The sequence below is a fragment of the Sinocyclocheilus anshuiensis genome, unplaced genomic scaffold (assembly GCF_001515605.1).
Source record: "Sinocyclocheilus anshuiensis isolate Anshui unplaced genomic scaffold, SAMN03320099.WGS_v1.1 scaffold3, whole genome shotgun sequence".
In the NCBI taxonomy this organism is placed as follows: Eukaryota; Metazoa; Chordata; class Actinopteri; order Cypriniformes; family Cyprinidae; genus Sinocyclocheilus; species Sinocyclocheilus anshuiensis.
The window spans coordinates 9,601-29,238 of record NW_015548205.1 but is presented as its reverse complement, the minus strand read 5'-3'; the positions used below and the strand labels follow the sequence as shown (position 1 = coordinate 29,238).

At 38.7% G+C, this 19,638-nt stretch overlaps 3 protein-coding genes across 8 annotated transcripts in view; 1 reads left to right on the top strand and 2 right to left on the bottom strand.

Moving 5' to 3' along the window:
* The window catches only part of LOC107653492 (vesicle-associated membrane protein 8-like), a 5,707-nt gene extending 2,906 nt beyond the window's left edge, over nucleotides 1-2,801 (top strand). For both annotated transcript variants that reach the window (XM_016440221.1, XM_016440222.1), the window contains 2 exons: nucleotides 1,973-2,134; nucleotides 2,314-2,801. In XM_016440221.1, the coding sequence (XP_016295707.1) occupies nucleotides 1,973-2,134; nucleotides 2,314-2,457 (306 nt within the window). In that variant the 3' untranslated portion in view covers nucleotides 2,458-2,801. The remainder of the gene's footprint in view (nucleotides 1-1,972; nucleotides 2,135-2,313) is intronic.
* A 220-nt stretch (nucleotides 2,802-3,021) lies between these two features.
* Nucleotides 3,022-10,994, bottom strand: LOC107653489 (heterogeneous nuclear ribonucleoprotein D0-like). 4 transcript variants are annotated; one of them, XR_001630229.1, is made up of 9 exons: nucleotides 10,648-10,994; nucleotides 8,620-8,788; nucleotides 8,360-8,521; nucleotides 8,020-8,151; nucleotides 5,749-5,848; nucleotides 5,419-5,574; nucleotides 4,712-4,793; nucleotides 4,283-4,384; nucleotides 3,022-3,508 (listed from the first exon to the last, which is right to left on the bottom strand). XR_001630229.1 is itself a non-coding variant. In XM_016440216.1 (8 exons), exons 1-7 carry the CDS (start codon nucleotides 10,782-10,784, stop codon nucleotides 4,726-4,728), a joined length of 924 nt encoding a protein of 307 aa, XP_016295702.1. In that variant the 5' UTR covers nucleotides 10,785-10,994; the 3' UTR covers nucleotides 3,022-4,384; nucleotides 4,712-4,725. The 4 variants fall into 4 exon arrangements, 3 of the variants coding, with proteins under 3 accessions (XP_016295702.1, XP_016295703.1, XP_016295704.1); XM_016440216.1 differs by having other exon boundaries at nucleotides 3,022-4,384; XM_016440217.1 differs by lacking the exon at nucleotides 4,283-4,384.
* Nucleotides 10,995-11,343: 349 nt separating this feature from the next.
* On the bottom strand, nucleotides 11,344-16,569 carry LOC107653490 (heterogeneous nuclear ribonucleoprotein D-like). 2 transcript variants are annotated; one of them, XM_016440219.1, is made up of 8 exons: nucleotides 16,316-16,569; nucleotides 15,627-15,795; nucleotides 15,385-15,546; nucleotides 15,166-15,297; nucleotides 13,671-13,779; nucleotides 13,426-13,590; nucleotides 12,570-12,672; nucleotides 11,344-11,415 (listed from the first exon to the last, which is right to left on the bottom strand). In XM_016440219.1, exons 1-7 carry the CDS (start codon nucleotides 16,402-16,404, stop codon nucleotides 12,599-12,601), a joined length of 900 nt encoding a protein of 299 aa, XP_016295705.1. In that variant the 5' UTR covers nucleotides 16,405-16,569; the 3' UTR covers nucleotides 11,344-11,415; nucleotides 12,570-12,598. The 2 variants fall into 2 exon arrangements, with proteins under 2 accessions (XP_016295705.1, XP_016295706.1); XM_016440220.1 differs by having other exon boundaries at nucleotides 12,570-12,669; nucleotides 16,316-16,568.
* Nucleotides 16,570-19,638: the final 3,069 nt, after the last annotated feature.

Genomic DNA, 19,638 nt, shown 5'->3' with positions numbered 1-19,638 from the left:
AGATAGAGACAGATAGACAGACAGATAGATAGATAGACAGACAGACAGACAGACAGATCGATAGATAGATAGAGACAGACAGACAGATAGACAAACAGACAGACAGACAGACAGACAGACAGACAGATCGATAGATAGATAGAGACAGACAGACAGATAGACAAACAGACAGACAGACAGACAGACAGACAGACAGATAGATAGATAGATAGATAGATAGAGACAGACAGACAGACACAGAGAGATAGATGGATAGACAGACAGACAGATAGAGACAGATAGACAGACAGTTAGATAGATAGATAGATAGATAGATAGATAGATAGATAGATAGATAGATAGATTACAGTTTCAAAATGTAATTCACACATTGAGATTACCGTCTATTGATTTTATTATCATTTATATAACTGCTCAAAATGATAAGTAACTCTCACATTACTCTTAATGCATAGCTTTATGGAAACTGGCGAACAATATTTAATGTTCAGATCATGAAAATTGCAGAATGATGAGATCCATTGACACCAGTTACCATGAACATGAACCAACTGGACTAAATTATCTATGGATGTAACATTTCATCATTCTTTATTGGTCAGATGTTTCCAGACCATTTACTGTATTACTGTATGTACACAGGCCTTTTAATGAAAACTATAAATGGAAATATAAATACAGTTATCAACTCTTTGTTTTGCTTTTTTCAGTAAGCCGGGTGGAAACACTGAGATTGTACTACTGCACTGCAGTTTTTTTCTTCCTTTTTTGTAGCAAATTGTTTTTGCTGCGAGAAAAATAAAAAGTCATCAATACGGCACTGTAGTCCAATACTGTAAAATTCTATATATATACAGTATATACATACTTACATGTAGTACTATAATGAAACATGAATAACATATTTTGTCCTACAATACAAAATACACAGTCCGTCTTTCTGTCTGTCTACATCTATGAATTCATTTGGTTTTTTAATTCTATTGATTCACTATTTTAATTCTACATCCTGTTTGCCATCTAAATCCAAATTACAATTTAAAAGGCTTTTTCAATTCAATTCTGAACGGTGCACAGCCCTGCTGTTGAGGCCTAATGGAATGTTATGAGACAGATACCATATGTGTATTAAGAAGGTTAATACACAAGAAGCTTGCGTTCTGCAAACAAAGAGGCACAAAATCACTCTCACGGACCTTTTCCTGGAACGACCTGCCTATCTCAATTCCAGCAGTTTTCAACTTTCTTTTTCGCCAGCACCTGACCAATTAATACTAGCACTTACCTATTCTATTCTATTCTGTTCTATTCTATTATTTTCGCTAAAAAACACCTTGCTATGTGTACTGTGCTAGACTAACTGAGACTTGTCACAGCACTTGTATACTGTTGCTCTCTTGTTGGTCTGATTGCTTCTATTGTCCTCATTTGTAAAGCGTCTGCTAAATACTAAATGTAAATGTATTGTTATTTGTGTATTGTTATGTGCAGTGTTGGGGTAATGCATTACAAGTAACGCGAGTAACGTAATCAGATTACCTTTTCAAGTAACTAGTAAAGTAACACTTTAAAGTTTACAATGAAATATCTAAAATAAGTAACGCCAGTGACTTTATGTTCTCATGTATTGAGTGACAGCTCTCCTGTACACATGCTGAGAGAAATCAGGAGTGCAGAGGCACTTTTTCCTTCAGCCTGAGGCTTATTCATTTCCCTTTCGCTGTGAAAGGGCTTTAAATGTTGCCAAAAATCTGGGTTTTTTGTTATTAAGATCAAATAAGTAAGCCCAGCCCAGGTGACAAAAAGTAACGTAATGCATTACTTTCCATAAAAAGTAACGAAGTAATGCAATTAGTTACTTTTTCATGGAGTAACACAGTAATGCATTACTTTTAAAAGTAACTTTCCCCAAACACCAGTTATGTGTATTGTTATCCAGTGGTTTACTCTTGTTTTTCTCATTATAATGTAGGCTGACGAAAACACTGAACCACAAGCGCCTAGCAATCTCAACCAAGTTCAGGATCAAGTCAATGATGTTAAAGTCATCCTCACAGACAACATCAACAAAGTCCTGGAGAGAGGAGAGCGGTTAGACGACCTGATCGGCATAACGGACGATCTGCAGGCCACGGTGAGCCTTTGAGACCCGTCAAATTGGTCAAAATGAGACCAATGTGTAACATTTCTTGACCATGTTGATCTTTATAAGACCTCAAAAGAACATGGTGCCAGATGATCAAACCAGTCACAAAACTTTTTTTTTTTTTTTTAATTATAACAATTGATTATTTGTGTAATTATCTTGTCTAGGCTGACTCGTTTCAAAGGACGTCCACTCGTGTTGCCAGAAAGATGTGGTGGAGAAACACCAAGATGATGATTATAATTGGTGTGGTAGTGCTTGCCATCATCATTTTAATCATCCTGTTAGCAACACAAGTCATTCCCACCTAAGACATCCATTTCAGTCGTCTGTATTCACTAGGAATTAATGACATTTTTTACTATGAATGTAACTGGATACATTTATGTATAGATAAATTACTATTTTTGTTATATTGACATTTCCTGTGATATTCTATATTAATCTGGGGCAAATATGACAGGGGTGTGTATATATGCAGGTAACACTTTACAGTAAGGCTCCATTAGTTCATGTATTAACTAACATGCACAATGAACAATACGTTTATTGCAGCATTTATTAATCTTTGTCAACATTAATGAAAATACAGGTTTATTGTTAGATCATCATTAGTGCATTAACTAATGTTCACAAACACAACTTTTTATTTTAATAATGCATTAGTAAACGTTGAAATTAACATTCGCTAAAATTAATGCTGTAGAAGTATTGATCATTCTTAGTTCATGCTAACTAAAGTAGTTAACTAATGAACCTTATTGTAAAGTGGATTGTTGCTGTGGATTGTTTTCTGACAGTGACTCGTGACTCCTGGAATGTTTCTCATACTTTAACCTAAACTTTTACTTTAAAGTAAATGATGACAGTCTTCATTTTTGGGTGAGCTAGGCCTTTAATCTCTGAAGAAACAACAGGCATGAGTTTCATACACTTTATTTTGTTGTATTTTCAAATGGTTTACATGACTCTGTTGCAAAATACTGCAATATGAAATGAATATTAAATGGCCTACACTCTGTACGCACTTGCAAGCAATAAATTAATAGACCAGAATACAAATAATTTCCAAACGATTTGGGCTCTCCATGGTTCATTGTACTCAACACAGAAACGTATGAGAGCAACACAGCAGGGAATACGGTTATAAACATACACAAGCTACAAGAAATGAAACACAAAAACAAGTATTCTGGACGTTCCCATTTGAAATCTTCTTTAGAGCATGTTCTTCAAAGTAATTTCTGGTTTAAAAGAACTGGTGAATTCACTGGCGACCAAAGTGTAGATCAACTCCATTTTTAACAAGTCTGGCCCTCTTGTTTTCTCCTCTCAGGGTTGGCTTTCGATTCGCCCTTCCACCTGAAAAACAAAAAAGAAAATAACAGTTATGCTTCAGAAGGACGCAAACTCATAAAATGTAAAGGAATCCCAATTCTTTAATAATTTCAATAAGGAGATAAGACATGACTTTGAAATAGAATGATAGCAAATACAATAGTGTTAAATTAAAAAACTTGTGGAATCATAGCATTTAATGCGAAACCTTGCATCGGTGGAAATTAAAAGACAAAAAGGAAAGCATTACAAGCATAACAATATGACCTTTCCAAGATTTCAAAAGGTTAAAAAAGAGAATCCGTTAGATGAAATTAACACGGTTTACAGGTGAAGCTTTTTCCACCGCTGTCAGTAGAAAATCACACAGTACAAATATAAAAAAGCACTTCTCCAGCGCAGCGGCATCCATGTACAAACCGGCTTTTAGCTCATGGACTACAGGATATTACAGCTACACGAGCTACAAGTAAAGAAAAGCAAGCATTACAGGTAAGATTAGATTAGAAGTGCATATTAACACTGGAAAGTCCAGAGAAAGCTGTATCCTTCAAAAAGCGAACGGTTAATTTTAATTCCGGCTCTCGTCTCATATTTTACCATTACTTGATGGTGCCTGGAAAAAATGGCATTACATTATAATATATTATTACATAAGACCAATCCCAAGACGTTTTAAGAGGAAATAAAAAATACACACAAAACAAAACAGAAGATAAAAGCTTGACGTGTCCCTTTTATGTTTTTGTTGCTGTAGTAGTTTTTACAATTCGTATACAGGATGTTGGAAGACCATACCAAATGGGAGCATTCGAGAGCGTACGCCTCTCGTACCCTGTCCGCATTGAGCGGGCCTGAGACAATCGGGAAGTCAGCTCATGGCCTGCAAGGAAGTCCCCGCTGGCAGGTACAAACAAGGTATATGTCAGAGTTAGGAGACAACATTCTTCGGCTTTCTTTCCTTGTAATTCCTTATTTTCTGGTACCCATTTAGCAGTACTGTACCTGTTAATTTTTACAGTTAAAAACAAAACAACAAAAAAAAGGCAAGAAACAGCCAAAAGCCAGCTGTTACATTACTGCCAAAAGTCTCTATGTTACCACTACTGTAAAGCACTTCAGGGTGCTGTGAAACTTTAGAGAAAAACAAAAATTAAGCAACGTACATTACAATAAGATCAAATGGTGATTTAGAGACACGTCGGCGTGAGCAACGCGCCAACATACCTGCACGTTTCCCGTTAATACGGCTTGTAACTGTTTTGATGGCTGCCTCGCCTCGGGGATTTGCCGTAGCCGCTCTGCTGATCTAGAGTTAGGAGCACAAAACACAAACAACGCAGACATCTACGGTTAAACGTGCTGGCACACGGGCGCTCGAGAAAGGCGGAAAACAGAAAACAGCCTTAGCAATTTCGGGTTTTCGAGCCAATTTCGTGACACTTGCGAGATACTTACGTTAATCGTATTCAAACATTCTTTCAAAATACTGTATTGTGAAAATGTGGTGAGAGACACAGATCTGTGGCGTGAATGAATGTTTGAAAACTGTTTATTATTTTCTAAAAACGACCGCCATCCGGCGGTCATTTCTGGCATGGCCTACAGATTTACACGTCCAATGGATTCAAAGGCACTTTGACAGATGTGTTTTGAAGCTAAGACATCCCTTTCTATATTTAGCACCATAGTTATTATAATACATATGTACAGTATCGCTTTGTGCAAGCAAGCCTTCCCTGTAGAACAAAAAGCAACTGCAGCAGTGTTCTAGAGATTTCTCTCGAAGCGTAAGGCATGTATGATACAAGCATGTGCATTCTGCTCAGATAATTTAGTGCACAACTGTCATAGTCCGGGTCGAGTACCGACAATCCACGATACAATATATCCTTAGTTTTTTCATCTGTGCGTTCACAAACAGTATTACATACTGCTGTAGTCACCATATCCGTAGTAGTTGTTGTAACCCGAGTAATCATAGCCCCCGTATCCACCATAGCCTTGATTGTTGTAGCCATAGTTCCCGTAATTTCCATAACCTTGATTCCAGTAATTTCCGTATCCCTGGTTCCAGTTCTGATTGGGACCTGCAACAGACGCCGAACGCACATCACATTAATAACAGCTGCTGGGATGCTGCAAAACACGTATAGCAGCATGAATATAGACAAACAAAAACTATCAAATTCTGAATTAATGAACATAAAATTAAAACGCAGCGAAATGTAAAGGAATTCCAGTGGTTTTGGGTTGAGACGCACCTCCTCTCCCTCTGGCTCTGCTGACGTATCCTCCTCTTGCGCCCCACTGCTGCTGCTGCTGCTGGTACTGCTCCTTGGACATGGCCACCTTGACCTCGCACTGCAGACACTGACAGATTACTATCACAAACAGATTTAACAGAAGAAACTGACTGCAGTAAATCAGGATTTGTGGGATCAAAACTTCCTGTGGTTTCATATAAGAGAAAATAATCTTAAATCTTTTATGTTATAAGTATTTAATTCACTGCAGTATCCAAAAATATGCATTTCCACTAAAGCAATAAGCCCCGTGAAGCCATGCTTCAATTTATGTGGGCATGTGTGAGTAAATTAAAGCAATACGCCCCGTGAAGCCATGCTTCAATTTATGTGGGCATGTGTGAGTAAATTAAAGCAATACGCCCCGTGAAGCCATGCTTCAATTTATGTGGGCATGTGTGAGTAAATTAAAGCAATACGCCCCGTGAAGCCATGCTTCAATTTATGTGGGCATGTGTGAGTAAATTAAAGCAATACGCCCCGTGAAGCCATGCTTCAATTTATGTGGGCATGTGTGAGTAAATTAAAGCAATACGCCCCGTGAAGCCATGCTTCAATTTATGTGGGCATGTGTGAGTAAATTAAAGCAATACGCCCCGTGAAGCCATGCTTCAATTTATGTGGGCATGTGTGAGTAAATTAAAGCAATACGCCCCGTGAAGCCATGCTTCAATTTATGTGGGCATGTGTGAGTAAATTAAAGCAATACGCCCCGTGAAGCCATGCTTCAATTTATGTGGGCATGTGTGAGTAAATTAAAGCAATACGCCCCGTGAAGCCATGCTTCAATTTATGTGGGCATGTGTGAGTAAATTAAAGCAATACGCCCCGTGAAGCCATGCTTCAATTTATGTGGGCATGTGTGAGTAAATTAAAGCAATAAGCCCCGTGAAGCCATGCTTCAATTTATGTGGGCATGTGTGAGTAAATTAAAGCAATACGCCCCGTGAAGCCATGCTTCAATTTATGTGGGCATGTGTGAGTAAATTAAAGCAATAAGCCCCGTGAAGCCATGCTTCAATTTATGTGGGCATGTGTGAGTAAATTAAAGCAATACGCCCCGTGAAGCCATGCTTCAATTTATGTGGGCATGTGTGAGTAAATTAAAGCAATACGCCCCGTGAAGCCATGCTTCAATTTATGTGGGCATGTGTGAGTAAATTAAAGCAATAAGCCCTGTGAAGCCGTGGTTTACAGTGAATTTATAACAGCTAAGGGGGTTTTAGGCACTAACAACGCACCTTAGCTGTTATAAATTCACTGTAAACCACGGCTTCACGGGGGTTATTGCTTTTATAAAACGGTTATTCCATATACGTTTCACAAAACAAAACAGCAAATAAAGTGTAATGATAATAAAAACAGTATTCTTCAGCCAATCAATGTAGTTCCTCAGAAACGGTTGTGGTTCCAACAAAGTGGTTGCCGAGCAACACACAGACGTAAACAAAGGTGTGTGTTTGTAGAGTAATTTACAACAGCTTCGAACGCAGCTCATCCAATCAGAATCAAGGACCGGAACTCTTGGCGTTTTATAATATGTTATTTAGTGCACAAGTCATTTTTGGCAAAAAAAATAAAATATATTATCATTACAGTGATACAAAGTTGTGGCCTAAGAGTGAGTGAACGAATTAATAAGTTGTAGGAACAATCTAAAACAAGGGAACAAATTAATAAAACTTAGCCCAAATTAAGTCATTTGTGGCCACAATATCTGTTTTGTTTTTTTCTCATGTGAGCAGAAAATAAATTTCCTCACTTTGTCTTCATGAAGTCTCTAATACAAAAAATGTGAAAATATTTTTATTTTAATGTGATTTTACCAGAAACTGCTATTGTTTTAAAATAATGAAGGTATCCACCTTATTTTTCCCGTAAGAGCGGGCCATTTGTAAATTTAATGTGCGAGGCTTCTGATGTCATTCGCTTCCAGCTATTTTTAGCTGTACAAAACAGCTCATTTTGCTGCGTGATATTGCAAACTAGTGTGTCTTACCATGCTATTTTAATGTATTATCTTAATTATGAACACACTGGTTTGTAGTGCAAACAGTTTTACCATTTACTGCACTTTGATATTCTTCTCATTATACAGCGGCTGATGAACCTGAAGTCTCGCACATTCACAGAAAGCCGCTTACTTCCACGTTGAAGAATAAGGTGGATATAGAAAGTTTATGATTTATGATGTGCAGGATCATGCACATTAGGACCATAAAACTGTACCTTGCTTAAACCGATGTTGTGGTACTTCTTCTCCATAATTTTCTTTACTGGTTCCTCCTCTTTAAATGTTATAAAACAAAAACCTCGTCTTTTATTTGTTTTATTCTCCATCGGCAGCTCAATGGATTCCACCTGTGGAAAGTATAGAAATGTAAATCATGTGGTGTTTGGAACATGACCTTTACTTAATATCCTAATGATTTTTGGCATAAAAGAAAAATCAATAATTTTGGCTCATACAATGTATTTTTGGCTATTGCTACAAATATACCCCAGCGACTTAAGACTGCTTTTGTGCTCCAGGGTCACATATTACAAACGTCTATCAATTGTCCACTACCTCTCCGCAGGCGTCAAAGTACTCTCTGATCTTCTCCTCTGGAGTATCTGGGGAAAGACCTCCTACAAATATCTTCTTCACCGGCTCTTTGGACTTCATGGCCTTCGCTTTCTTAGGGTCGATCGCTTTTCCATTCAGTTTGTGCTCCTTCTGTGAGATCACCTTTGACCAGGAGCAGACACGCATCGAGGCTGGAGTTAATCAAGCTCTCCTCAGCATAACAGAAGCAGAACTCAAATGGCATGCTGGTTTCAAAATACCTTTTCCACACTCTCAGCATCTTTAAACAGAACAAACCCAAAGCCCCTGGACCGGCCCGTCAGAGGATCCAGTTTCAAGGTGCAGTCCACCACCTCTCCAAATTTACTGAAGTAATCTTTCAGGTCTTTCTTTGTTGTGTCCCAGCTCAAGCCTCCGACGAACATTTTCCTGAAAACAAAAAGACTGATGTGAAAACAGATTGTGGGGGAAGACAGAGTGATTTATCTCGGCTGAAATCCTTTATATGTACTTCCCAAAAGACGAGCGATTACAGTCATTTTTAAAACAAATCCCAAGCCGTCAACATGAAACATTAGCACATTACCCGCCCACTAGTTGGTCTTTTCGCGTTGGTCTAAATGAAAATCCACTAGGTGCAGCTTTTGGAGCGGTAATAATAGCGGTTTCCCCGATAACGGCTGTACACAAAGCAGCACTGCGCTCACAAACGCTGCTTTATCAGGCATCACAGGCAAGATTAAATTAAACCGGGACCAATCACCGCAGACTAGCATCACGCAAAGGAGGGGTTTGAGCATTGAGCGAATCGTTTGGGAGTCGTTGAGCAAGTAAGGTAAAAATAAATGCATATTATAAGACAATGAAAGTGTTTTTTGACCTTGCATGCATGTCAGCCTGTTGTTGGGAACTCCCAAAACCAAAATATGAACCTTTCATAACCCATAATAGGGGCACTTTAAACCTTTATAAGACCAATTAAAGGAATAAATTAAAGGGAATATGTCAATGTGTTCTCTCAAATCACGCAAAGGAGGGGTTTGGAAAAATGAATCGTTGAGCGAATCGTTTGGGAGTCGTTGAGCAAGTAAGGTAAAAATAAATGCATATTATAAGACAATGAAAGTGTTTTTTGACCTTGCATGCATGTCAGCCTGTTGTTGGGAACTCCCAAAACCAAAATATGAACCTTTCATAACCCATAATAGGGGCACTTTAAACCTTTATAAGACCAATTAAAGGAATAAATTAAAGGGAATATGTCAATGTGTTCTCTCAATGTAAAAGGAGAACACAATGAGACGTATTAGCAGCATAATTTACAACCAATCTCCATTCATTTGTAATTATACAAAAAATAATACAAAAGCCTGACCACTAGAATATGGAAATATATTTTACTGTCCTTCTCAGTATTATTGTCTTGTTTTTCAATGCTAATGTCTAAAAATTCTTAAAACAAGATGAAAAAAAAGTTTTCTGGGTAATTAACAAAATGAAGTGAATTTATGATTTACAAAGAGGACAAATACCTTCTTGTAGGCTCGGAGAACAGTTTTTATGCCCCACTGACAAATGTCTGTTCTTGTTTTAAACATAAACCCCCAAAAAACACATATATCGCAAGTTTGCATTTCAAGTAAATGTATCTTGATTTAACAATGTTTAGGAGTTTGTATTGGAAAACAAGACCAAAATACTGTTCATTCTTGCAGTGCATGGAACATTTAATGCCATGACTTTATGATTTGAAGTATTTTTGCTCCAATTTAAGACATCAGGCCTTCATTTGTCGAAGGGAAAATTAAGACTTTTGAGACCTTCCTAGATTAGAAAGATTCAAGACTCACTTTCATTTGAAAGGTTCACACTTTACACGTTTAGTCATTAATTTAACATAAAACCACACAACAACACACCCTGAACAAACAACACCATTAACTATTAAATCCACCGAGATATCATCGTCGGAAAAAGACGCTGTTGACCAAGACAAGCTAGCATTTGAAAGGCAAACGTGTTTGGAAACAGCTCGGCCTCATGAATATTCACAATGTCTTCCGTACTCCGACTGATACATTCACGTTATTTACAGTCCGTCCCTTAAATATGTGCTCCATAATGATAAACAGATACCGATTCACAGAAAACGAGCAGATTTTTTTTACTTGTTTGAGCGAAACTCGTTACCCGGAGTCGAATAGCTTGGGGTAATCGCTCAGTGTCAGGAAACCAGGTCTAAATTCAGGCTGATCTTGTCTATCTGCGTTAGAGGGGCCGAGACTCACCCCTCGTCCTCCTCGTTTTTACTGGCGTCTATCTTGGAGCCCTCCGCCTCCCTCTCAGCGGCCGGGATCTCCTCCTCTCCATCAGTCTCCTCCATCTTCACCAGCGCCTCCTCGCCCACAATCTGCTCCTCCGACATCTTTGATCAATTCTCGGCGAAAATAGGGGCTGTTCGCGTCGTCTTTCCTGAGGAAAGCGTCGTAGGTTAAAACTCGACCGGACTGGCGGTAAACAGTGCGGAATTAGGCTCGGGATCGCGTCTGTTTCGGTCTGCTTTCAGAATGTCGATGGCAACGGCGTCCATTCACAAAATGGCGGCGCAGCGGAAGCAGAGCGTCATGACGTTACTGCGCCTTTAAAAACCCACGACGCCACGCTGACGCTCACCACAGCGCGAGTAAATACGTTTACATCCAAGAGCAGGTTAGGCATTACACACTACAAGAAAAAGGTACTCAAAGAAAATGAAATAAACACAGAACAACAAATTCTTTTTCCCCCAATTTTTAATCCCTTTATCCAAAAACCTTCAGGAAAAGAACTAAAATACAAAATAAAGGACATTTTTGTTTTCTATTGAAGACTTAAGAACACATCAGCACAAAACCTACAGGTTCAATCTGAACAAAGCACGGAATAAGACAAACTTGGAAACAAAACGCCTCGCTATTTACAAGGTTTAGACACTGAATAACGTTTTTTAGTAGTTGTTTAAGGACAGGAATCCACAAGCTGCCTCCGAGGAGCAATGTCGAAGTCAGCCTGCCGACCTACAAGAGAAGATACGCAAGATGAACCCATCGATTTGGACATGTTTAAAAAAAAAAACAATAACAGCACGTCCATGTTTCAGTGTTTAACTTCTTGAGCTGTCGATTTTAAACTAGGAAAACCATCATTAAAGATTAAAGATCATATGTTCGACGTCTTAGATTGACAAAACAGCTGGTAAGCCAGCAAAAGCTTCAGACCAATCTAGGAGCGAGCCAAACGTCTTCCCCTTTAAACTGAAGATTGCAATTTGCTTTTAGCCAATAGGAGAGTTGGTTTCATCAGTCTAACACAGATTTGTCAGCTTTCAATGGCTTGGTAAACCCACTTCACATATGATCTTTAAAGGCTACGCTTTAGGAAAAGCCTTGAGGTGAACCCATTTGAAGTTCTCTATGGCCTCTAAAGAAAAAGCAAGCATTATGAGAGAGTTTATGCAATTATTTATACAAGGGAGGTGTGACTGAAACCAAAGAAATAAAAATAGTAAATCACTGACGCCCCAAAACTGAAGAGCACTACAATTGAAAAAGAGAATACAACAGCAAAGCGGTTATGAATCACTTTTAGGTTACGTTAACAAAGTCCTGGAAAAAACACATGTGGAACTGTTAACGAAAACCAACAACTTAAGGAAAAAGGGGGAATCTCCTTTTGTCTTTTTGTTTGTTTTACGCTGGTACAGGAAGTTTGAAGAGACCATACCACAGGACAGCGCTTTCTCGTGCATGCCGTGCTCTCTGCCCGCTATGTGCGACGCCCAGAGAATGTCGCGGTCAGGTGACACACGGCCTGCAATGAAGTCCCCGCTGGCAGGTACAAACAAGGTACAATAATCAGAATTAGGGAAAGAAAGGAGAAATCAGGAGAGGCGCCCTTACTCTGTACCCCTTAGCTGTACTTTACCTGTTAGCATTGCTATCAAGTCTCTAAGTTATTCCATTACGATCACCTGTTAAAGCAGGAGGAGGAAAAGGAAAACGCTTACGTTTTTCTGGCACGCTAAAAAGGCAAAATGGCTACACAAACGAGAGTGATTAAAGATCTATAGACATGTGTTCAACTCTGGTGCTTTGATATGCGTAGTCATATAGTGTCTATTGACCTTTAACATTGAGCTCGGGTCCAGAACGCAGCAAAGATGTGACCTTACCATGAACATGAACGTGTTTAGCCACTTTGTCAATACGGCTGGTAGCTGTTCTGATGGGTTCCGCTTTCCCGTGAGGCCTTGCCATAACTGCTCTGTTGACCTTCAAAAATTACAAATATATATGTATATATAATAATAGTTTATGCATTTAGCAGACGCTTAAAAGCGACTTACAGTGCATTCAGGCTGTACATTTTTTTACCAGTATTTATTAGAAGTACAAAACGAGGATTTGTAAAGAAGAATGTCAGAGGATTTCGATATATATATATATATATATATATATATATAGTGATAAGAGACCGGCGTAGCAGCATTACAACGTTGGTATATAAAGCAACCAATGCCTAAATGTCACTAAATGTGGATAAAAACTACACATAAAAGTTTGGTTGGGAACAGATTTATGTACTTACAAAGCACTAAAACACTTCTGTAAATTGTCTAGTTGTCTTTTCAATGTTTTCAAAGCAGTTTCATCATTTTCAGTGAGATATATATACATATATATAAATAATTAAGTGGTTTTAAAATGAATACACTATCTTTAAAACACAGTTTATTAAAGTATTTCAAATAACATTTTCTATAACTGTATCCTTACTGGTTGAAATAAATTATTCTTCCAAATACATTTGTGCGCTTAACTGTACTGTGACTAACTTGGTATCAAAAAAAAAAAAGAATAGTGGGGCAATTCTGCAACCAAATTATGCCCCGATGTAAATTTTGCCTAAACTGAATGGATTTTTATAACTAATGGCTTCCTAAAGGGTGGAAAAAAACGATACATCATGAATATCAAGGCTTGGGTCTCTGAAGGTTAAATGTTCAATAAGAAACTGTGTAAAATTACCACTGTAATCATCATAGCCTTGTCCATAGCCATAATTCGGATAGTTGTATCCCGAATAGTCATAGCCAGAATAGCCGTTATAGCCCTGGTTGTATCCGTCGCCGTAGCCTCCATAGTTCTGGCCGTAGTAGCTGTTGTATCCTTGATTATAGCCCTGGCCCTGTCCTGTTCACAGAGAGTCAGAGGAGCACTTTCAGTCCAGAACCACTGGAATAAAGACAGCAGCAATCTCTAGATTTGCAAACCTCTTCCACGGCCCCTGAAGCCGCCTCCTCGTCCTCCTCCAAATCCCCGGTCCGCTCTGCCCTGCTGCTGTCTGTAAACTTCTTTAGGCTGGGCAACTTTGACTTCACACTGGCAACAAAGATTAACAGCATTAGGCCCCGATCACACCGAACGCGTTTTTTAGGTCTGAATGGCACTGCCATTTTTTGGTGACTTTTAAAAAAAGAGCAGTGCGCTGTTTTTTTATGTTGCTAGGCAACCACCAAATCAGCTGTCCTGTCAGTCTAATCAAAGGATTATAGCGCGAGCGCTCTAAAATCTTTGGTTTTTGCTGTTAAGTAAACGGTCATATTAGCAGAAACCTTAAAAAATACAGCGCTGGGTAACCCGCGACAGACACCAAAAGTTTCTCCTCCATCATTGCAGACTCTGGACTTTCTAAGCAACGGTAAGCTTTCGTCATCACAATGGTAGGCCCGCCTCTCCGTTCATTCGATTGGACAATGGAAAAAACCACGAATGACGTCGGGCGCTTTTCTGCTCAGAGTTGCTTTTTTTTTTTAATTTCAGGTGCTCAGAGCGCTCCTGCAAAAACACGAGGCGCACAGGGCGCATAAACACGCTCACTGCCAACCGAAAACACTTAAAAGGCACCTCTCACTGCAAAAAACACGTTCTGTGTGATTGGGGCCTAATGGTGTGTTCACACCAGACGCGAATTTAATTATTCACGCGGGTAGATTACATACAAAGTCAACGCAAAGACGCGAATAGAGGCGAATTCGCGCCGAGTGCCGCAAATAATGCGAAATGCGTGACGCATTTGGCTTTCCATTGTATTTGGGACTTTTTGACAACAGGTACAAAACAGCGATTGTAGTCATCTCCACCATGCTTGATCGCGCTGTTTTTATTCGCGCGAGTGACACGAAAAACATCCCGCGAGTAATCTAGAGCGAGTGACGCGATGCGCATATTCGCTTTGCGTCTGGTGTGAACACACCATTACTCACATGTAGGCTTGGGCAAAGTATTGTTATAAACCGGAGAGTTCCGGTGCTTGATTCTGATTGGCTGAGCTGCGTTCGAAGCTGTTGTAAATTACTCTACAAACACACACCTTTGTTTACTTGTGTGTTGCTCGGCAACCACTTTGTTGCAACCACAACTGTTTCTGAGGAACTACATTGTTTGGTGGAAGAATACTGTTTTTATTAATATCATTACACTTTATTTGCTCTGTTTTATTTTGTGAAACCTTACTACATATATGGAATAACTGTTTTATAAAAGCAATAAGCCCCGTGAAGCCGTGGTTTACAGTAAATTTATAACAGCTAAGGGGGTTTTAGGCACTAACTACGCACCTTAGCTGTTATAAATTCACTGTAAACCACGGCTTCACGGGGCTTATTGCTTTAATTTACTTACACATGCCTACTATGATCCGTTTTATTAATACAGATCTAGGTACGCGTGTCTGTCAAATATAATATCATGATAATATCAACATACCTTGCCTGAACCAAGTTGATGGTATCGGTTCTCCAGCAGCTGATGAACGGGATCCTCTGAAACGTACGTCACGAAGCAGAATCCCCGCCTTTCGTTTGTTTTGGTGTCCATGGGCAGCTCAATGCTTTCAATCTTTTGAGAGAAAAATACACCGCTTGTGGTGCTACTTCCAAAAAAATGTGATTTTAGATTATAAAGTGCTTCATTGAAGTTACTCACGTCCCCATAAGCTCCAAAGTACTCCCGGATCTGCTCCTCAGACGTGTCTGGACTCAGACCGCCGACGAACACCTTCTTGGGCGGCTCCTTGCCCTTCATGGCTTTGGCTCTCTTGGGATCGATCAGTTTCCCATCCAGCTTGTGCTCCTTCAGCTCTAGCACCTAAACACATCAAGAGCCTGCTACGATCGCTGCCCAAACGATGTTATTACGAGACACGAGGACTGGCGGGGAACACTTACCCTATCGACGCTCTCAGCGTCTCTGAAGAGCACGAAGCCGAAGCCCCTGGAGCGGCCCGTCATGGGGTCTGTTTTGATGGTGCAGTCAAGGACCTCTCCAAACTTGGACAGGTAGTCAGTAAGGTCTTTCTTGCTGGTGTCCCAACTGAGTCCACCGATGAACATTTTCCTGCACGACAGCAAACAGCACTCAAATCACAAATCCATCCATTAACATGAAACTGCTGATAATGATATAATACACACATTCACTGGTCATGCATATACAGAATATAACCTAACTATTACCTCATTGGTGTGAGAGTGTGTGTATATATGTGTATAGATAGATAAGACAAGATGATAGATAAATGTTCTGTACATACATATCACGTAATGTTACGATATAGATAGATAGATGGATAGAGAGATAGATAGATAGATAAATAGATGGATAGAGAGATAGGGAGATGAATGTTCGAATAGATGGATGGATGGACAGATAGATGCGCAAATTAAACTTCAAGCCATTAGACGCGGGTAGGTCTCGAGCATCTTGAGCTCGATGTTGTTTAATATAGCGCATATTAATAATATAGGCGTTCGGAACGACGCACTGCGAATGAAGTGTGAGAACATTGTCCAGCGAGGTGAACGCGGCGGTAACGCTCCACTCGCGGCGCGGCGCGAAGGCCTCGCTCCGGACTCACCCGTCGTCCTGCAGGTTTTTACTGGCGTTTATTTTGGAGCCCTCTGGAAACTCGTCGCTGCTGAAGTCACCTTGCTCTTCGGCCTGCATTCTGGAATATATGTAGTTTGATCGTACTATGTAACTGATTATATTACGGTGTTTTTAGCAGGTCAAAGACTCCAAGACGAATACAGTGCCGCGTTGATTAAGATGGCGGACGGAGATCAGTGACGAGAGCCGCAGCAGGAGGAAGCGAGTGGGCGGAGCTTCTTCTGCTTCTTCTTCTTTTGGTTTTATGGCGGGTTGCGAACCAACTTCATAGGTGCATACCGCCACCTACTGTGATGGAGAGTGAAGAGAATGTACACTGTAAAAAATGACCGTGAATTTAACGGTAAAAGACTGTAAAAATGCTACAGTAAAAACCTGTTAAATGGTTAACGGTAAATTCCCCTACTATATACGGTGAAAAACTGTATTGGACATTACATGTATTGGACATTAATTTTATGGTAGTATACCGTTTTTGGAAGTGAAAAAAGACCGTAAGTGAATTGACATTCCCAGAATTCCCTGCGTTACATTTCAAATTTGATGTTTTTTTGTTGAAATAACTGTTTCTTCTTAGTTTTTTCTTATCAGTTTTGTATATTAGGGTTGTGTGTTACACCTAATGTTGTTAAATGAATGTTTATTGCATTATTTCAGTTTCATGTGTGTTACCATGTTGATGTTTAGTGTTTGTGTGAATGACACTGTACACCTTCTATATTTGTTATTATTTAAAAGCTGCTTGTGATGGGCTTTGGTTCATCATGTGACTTTCTCATCACCACCTGCATTTGGTGGTTATCAGTGTATTACAAAGGTACAAAACAGATTTCAGTACTTCAATAGGTTGGTATATTAACATTATATCAGTTAATGAAATTACGGTATTTAAGTGTAAATTTAAGTTAAGACTGTAAAACCTAAAACGTTGCTACCATATTTTTTACGGTAAAATTCTGGCAACCACAGCTGCCGGCTTTTTACCGTAAATTTTACAGAATTTTTTTTACAGTGTACAATTTCTCACCTAAATCTTATATTCTGTTCATTATTCCACAATTCTTAATAAATCGCATGATTGCACTTATTTGTTCTCCTGTATTTGGACCATCATTCAGAATACTACTTAATGAAAATCATTTAATTCCTAAGGATTGTAATTCATCTTTAAGTGGATCCCTTTCTCTTTCATATGCTGTACATATCATCATAACGTGTTCCACTGATTCCTCTGTTACACAAACATTACATAGACCAGTATTATGCTTCCCTAATGTATAGTGCTTGGTTAAGATTTGAATGTCCTGTTCGTATGTGTTAAAATGACTTGTTCCCTTCTACTTATGTTATGAATGATTTTTCTTCTCTTTATACTCCTTTGTATTTTGTGATAATGCCTACTTGTTTGACATGAGTATGTCTGCCATACAATATTGCATGCATTTAATATTAACTGTTTCCCTTCTGTTCTGCTGAGTGCAATATTTATACTTGGATCATCCATATTTAAGGATTCTTTAGCCATTTCATCTACCTCTTCATTACCTTGAATTCCCTCATGTGCAGGTACCCATATAAACCGAGTAATTATCCCTATCTGTTTAATACTGTATAGTGTAATCATGATTTCTGATTAAATGTCTTTTCTATTTGATTGTGGGCGGGGCTTGTGCTGTAGATATTATAATATAGATTTAAATATTTTACAAATACACTTTGAAATGTTAACTCTACAGATTTTTCTTAAATAAATACATTCATATAAAATAAAATAACAATATAAATAAGAGACTTCTAACCATAATGTTCTTTTTGCAATGACCCAGTTTATCCTTATTAATATTTGCATTCTATTAAATAATTCCAATTAATGGCGCCATTGAATAGTTCACCCAAAATATGAAATTATTTCTAGCATCATTTACAGGGCTGTTTCTAGTAGGGGAAATCATCAGTATTACTTAGAAGAAGAAGAAGAAGAAATCATTCATTACGAGAACAACGAAGCTTGAAAATGTACTTCACTCACATGAAGGTTTGACTCATGTTTAAAAAAATTAATAAACAAATAAATGCTGCAGTCACGTGCAGCTCAATAAAGGGGGCGTTCATATGACACCTGGGCTGTAACCGTAGCAAAACGTTGCGTAAGGGCTTGAGCTTGAACGTGCCCCTGCTGTGCGTGAGGAATCTAATTTATTTATTTATTCAATAAACCCGTTTGAATGTAAGTGTAGGATGTTTTGTCTTAGCCTATGAAGTTTTATTTTAGCGCAATATGTTCAGCAAAATAATGATTGCTATCTATTAAATAAATAAAATATGTTTGTCTTTCAATAAATTTAAATACAATTATTAAGTCGTTCATTTATTCACAGCAAATTTAATTTAAATGCTAGTTATTACGGCAACACTCAGAATTTCTCCTGATTTGTGGTTAGGATTTATTTTGCAATAATCACTCCTAAACGGTTTGCTCTGACCATTAAACATCTCTTTTTGAAATAACAACAACGACGACGACGACAACGACAACGACAACAACAACAACAATAATAAAAATAATATAAATGAAGAAAATATTTTGTATGTCCTTTTGTTCAAGTAAAAGGAGATTTATCGTATTTAATTGTTTATATGAAGAACTGTATTTTCTGCATATAACCAGGTTAAATAGATGAATAAATAGGGATTTCACCATAAAATTAAAAAGTAAAAGTACACGAATGAATGAATTTCATGCAATAGGTAAAAATGATTTTATTTATATGTGCAAGCTTACATTTACTCCTCACTCAACAGCCCCTCCCGGACAGCAGTGTTGCCAGATAAAAACAAAAAAAAGAATAAATAAATAAAATGCCAAAAGGGCTATATACGGCTACACTACGGTGTACATTTTAGGACATCCTCAGACCTCAGTCATTAAATGAAAAGGCGTCATGCCTCAGACTAAAAGGCTTCAGTCATTGGACAAAACGGCATCGCGCCTCAGACTGAAAAGCTTCAGGTCTCAGGAAAAACGACGTCAGGTGTCAGGTCTCATACAATTAGGCATCAGACGAAACGGACTCAGACAAACAGGCATCAGACGAAACGGACTCAGACAAACAGGCATCAGACGAAACGGACTCAGACAAACAGGCATCAGACGAAACGGACTCAGACAAACAGGCATCAGACGAAACGGACTCAGACAAACAGGCATCAGACGAAACGGACTCAGACAAACAAGCATCAGACGAAAAGGACTCAGACAAAAACGCATCAGACGAAACGGACTCAGACAAA

Excerpts from the sequence above, each read along its gene's own strand:
- LOC107653489 (XM_016440216.1), bottom strand. The coding sequence starts at position 10,784 with ATGTCGGAGGAGCAGATTGTGGGCGAGGAGGCGCTGGTGAAGATGGAG. Across the intron at positions 5,849-8,019 it reads ACAACATCGGTTTAAGCAAG|TGCGAGGTCAAGGTGGCCAT; the intron begins GTACAGTTTTAT and ends CAGTGTCTGCAG. Across the intron at positions 4,794-5,418 it reads CGGATATGGTGACTACAGCA|ATCAGCAGAGCGGCTACGGC; the intron begins GTATGTAATACT and ends TCCTAACTCTAG.
- LOC107653490 (XM_016440219.1), bottom strand. The coding sequence starts at position 16,404 with ATGCAGGCCGAAGAGCAAGGTGACTTCAGCAGCGACGAGTTTCCAGAG. Across the intron at positions 15,547-15,626 it reads ACGCTGAGAGCGTCGATAGG|GTGCTAGAGCTGAAGGAGCA; the intron begins GTAAGTGTTCCC and ends TGATGTGTTTAG. Across the intron at positions 13,780-15,165 it reads ATCAACTTGGTTCAGGCAAG|TGTGAAGTCAAAGTTGCCCA; the intron begins GTATGTTGATAT and ends CTTTGTTGCCAG.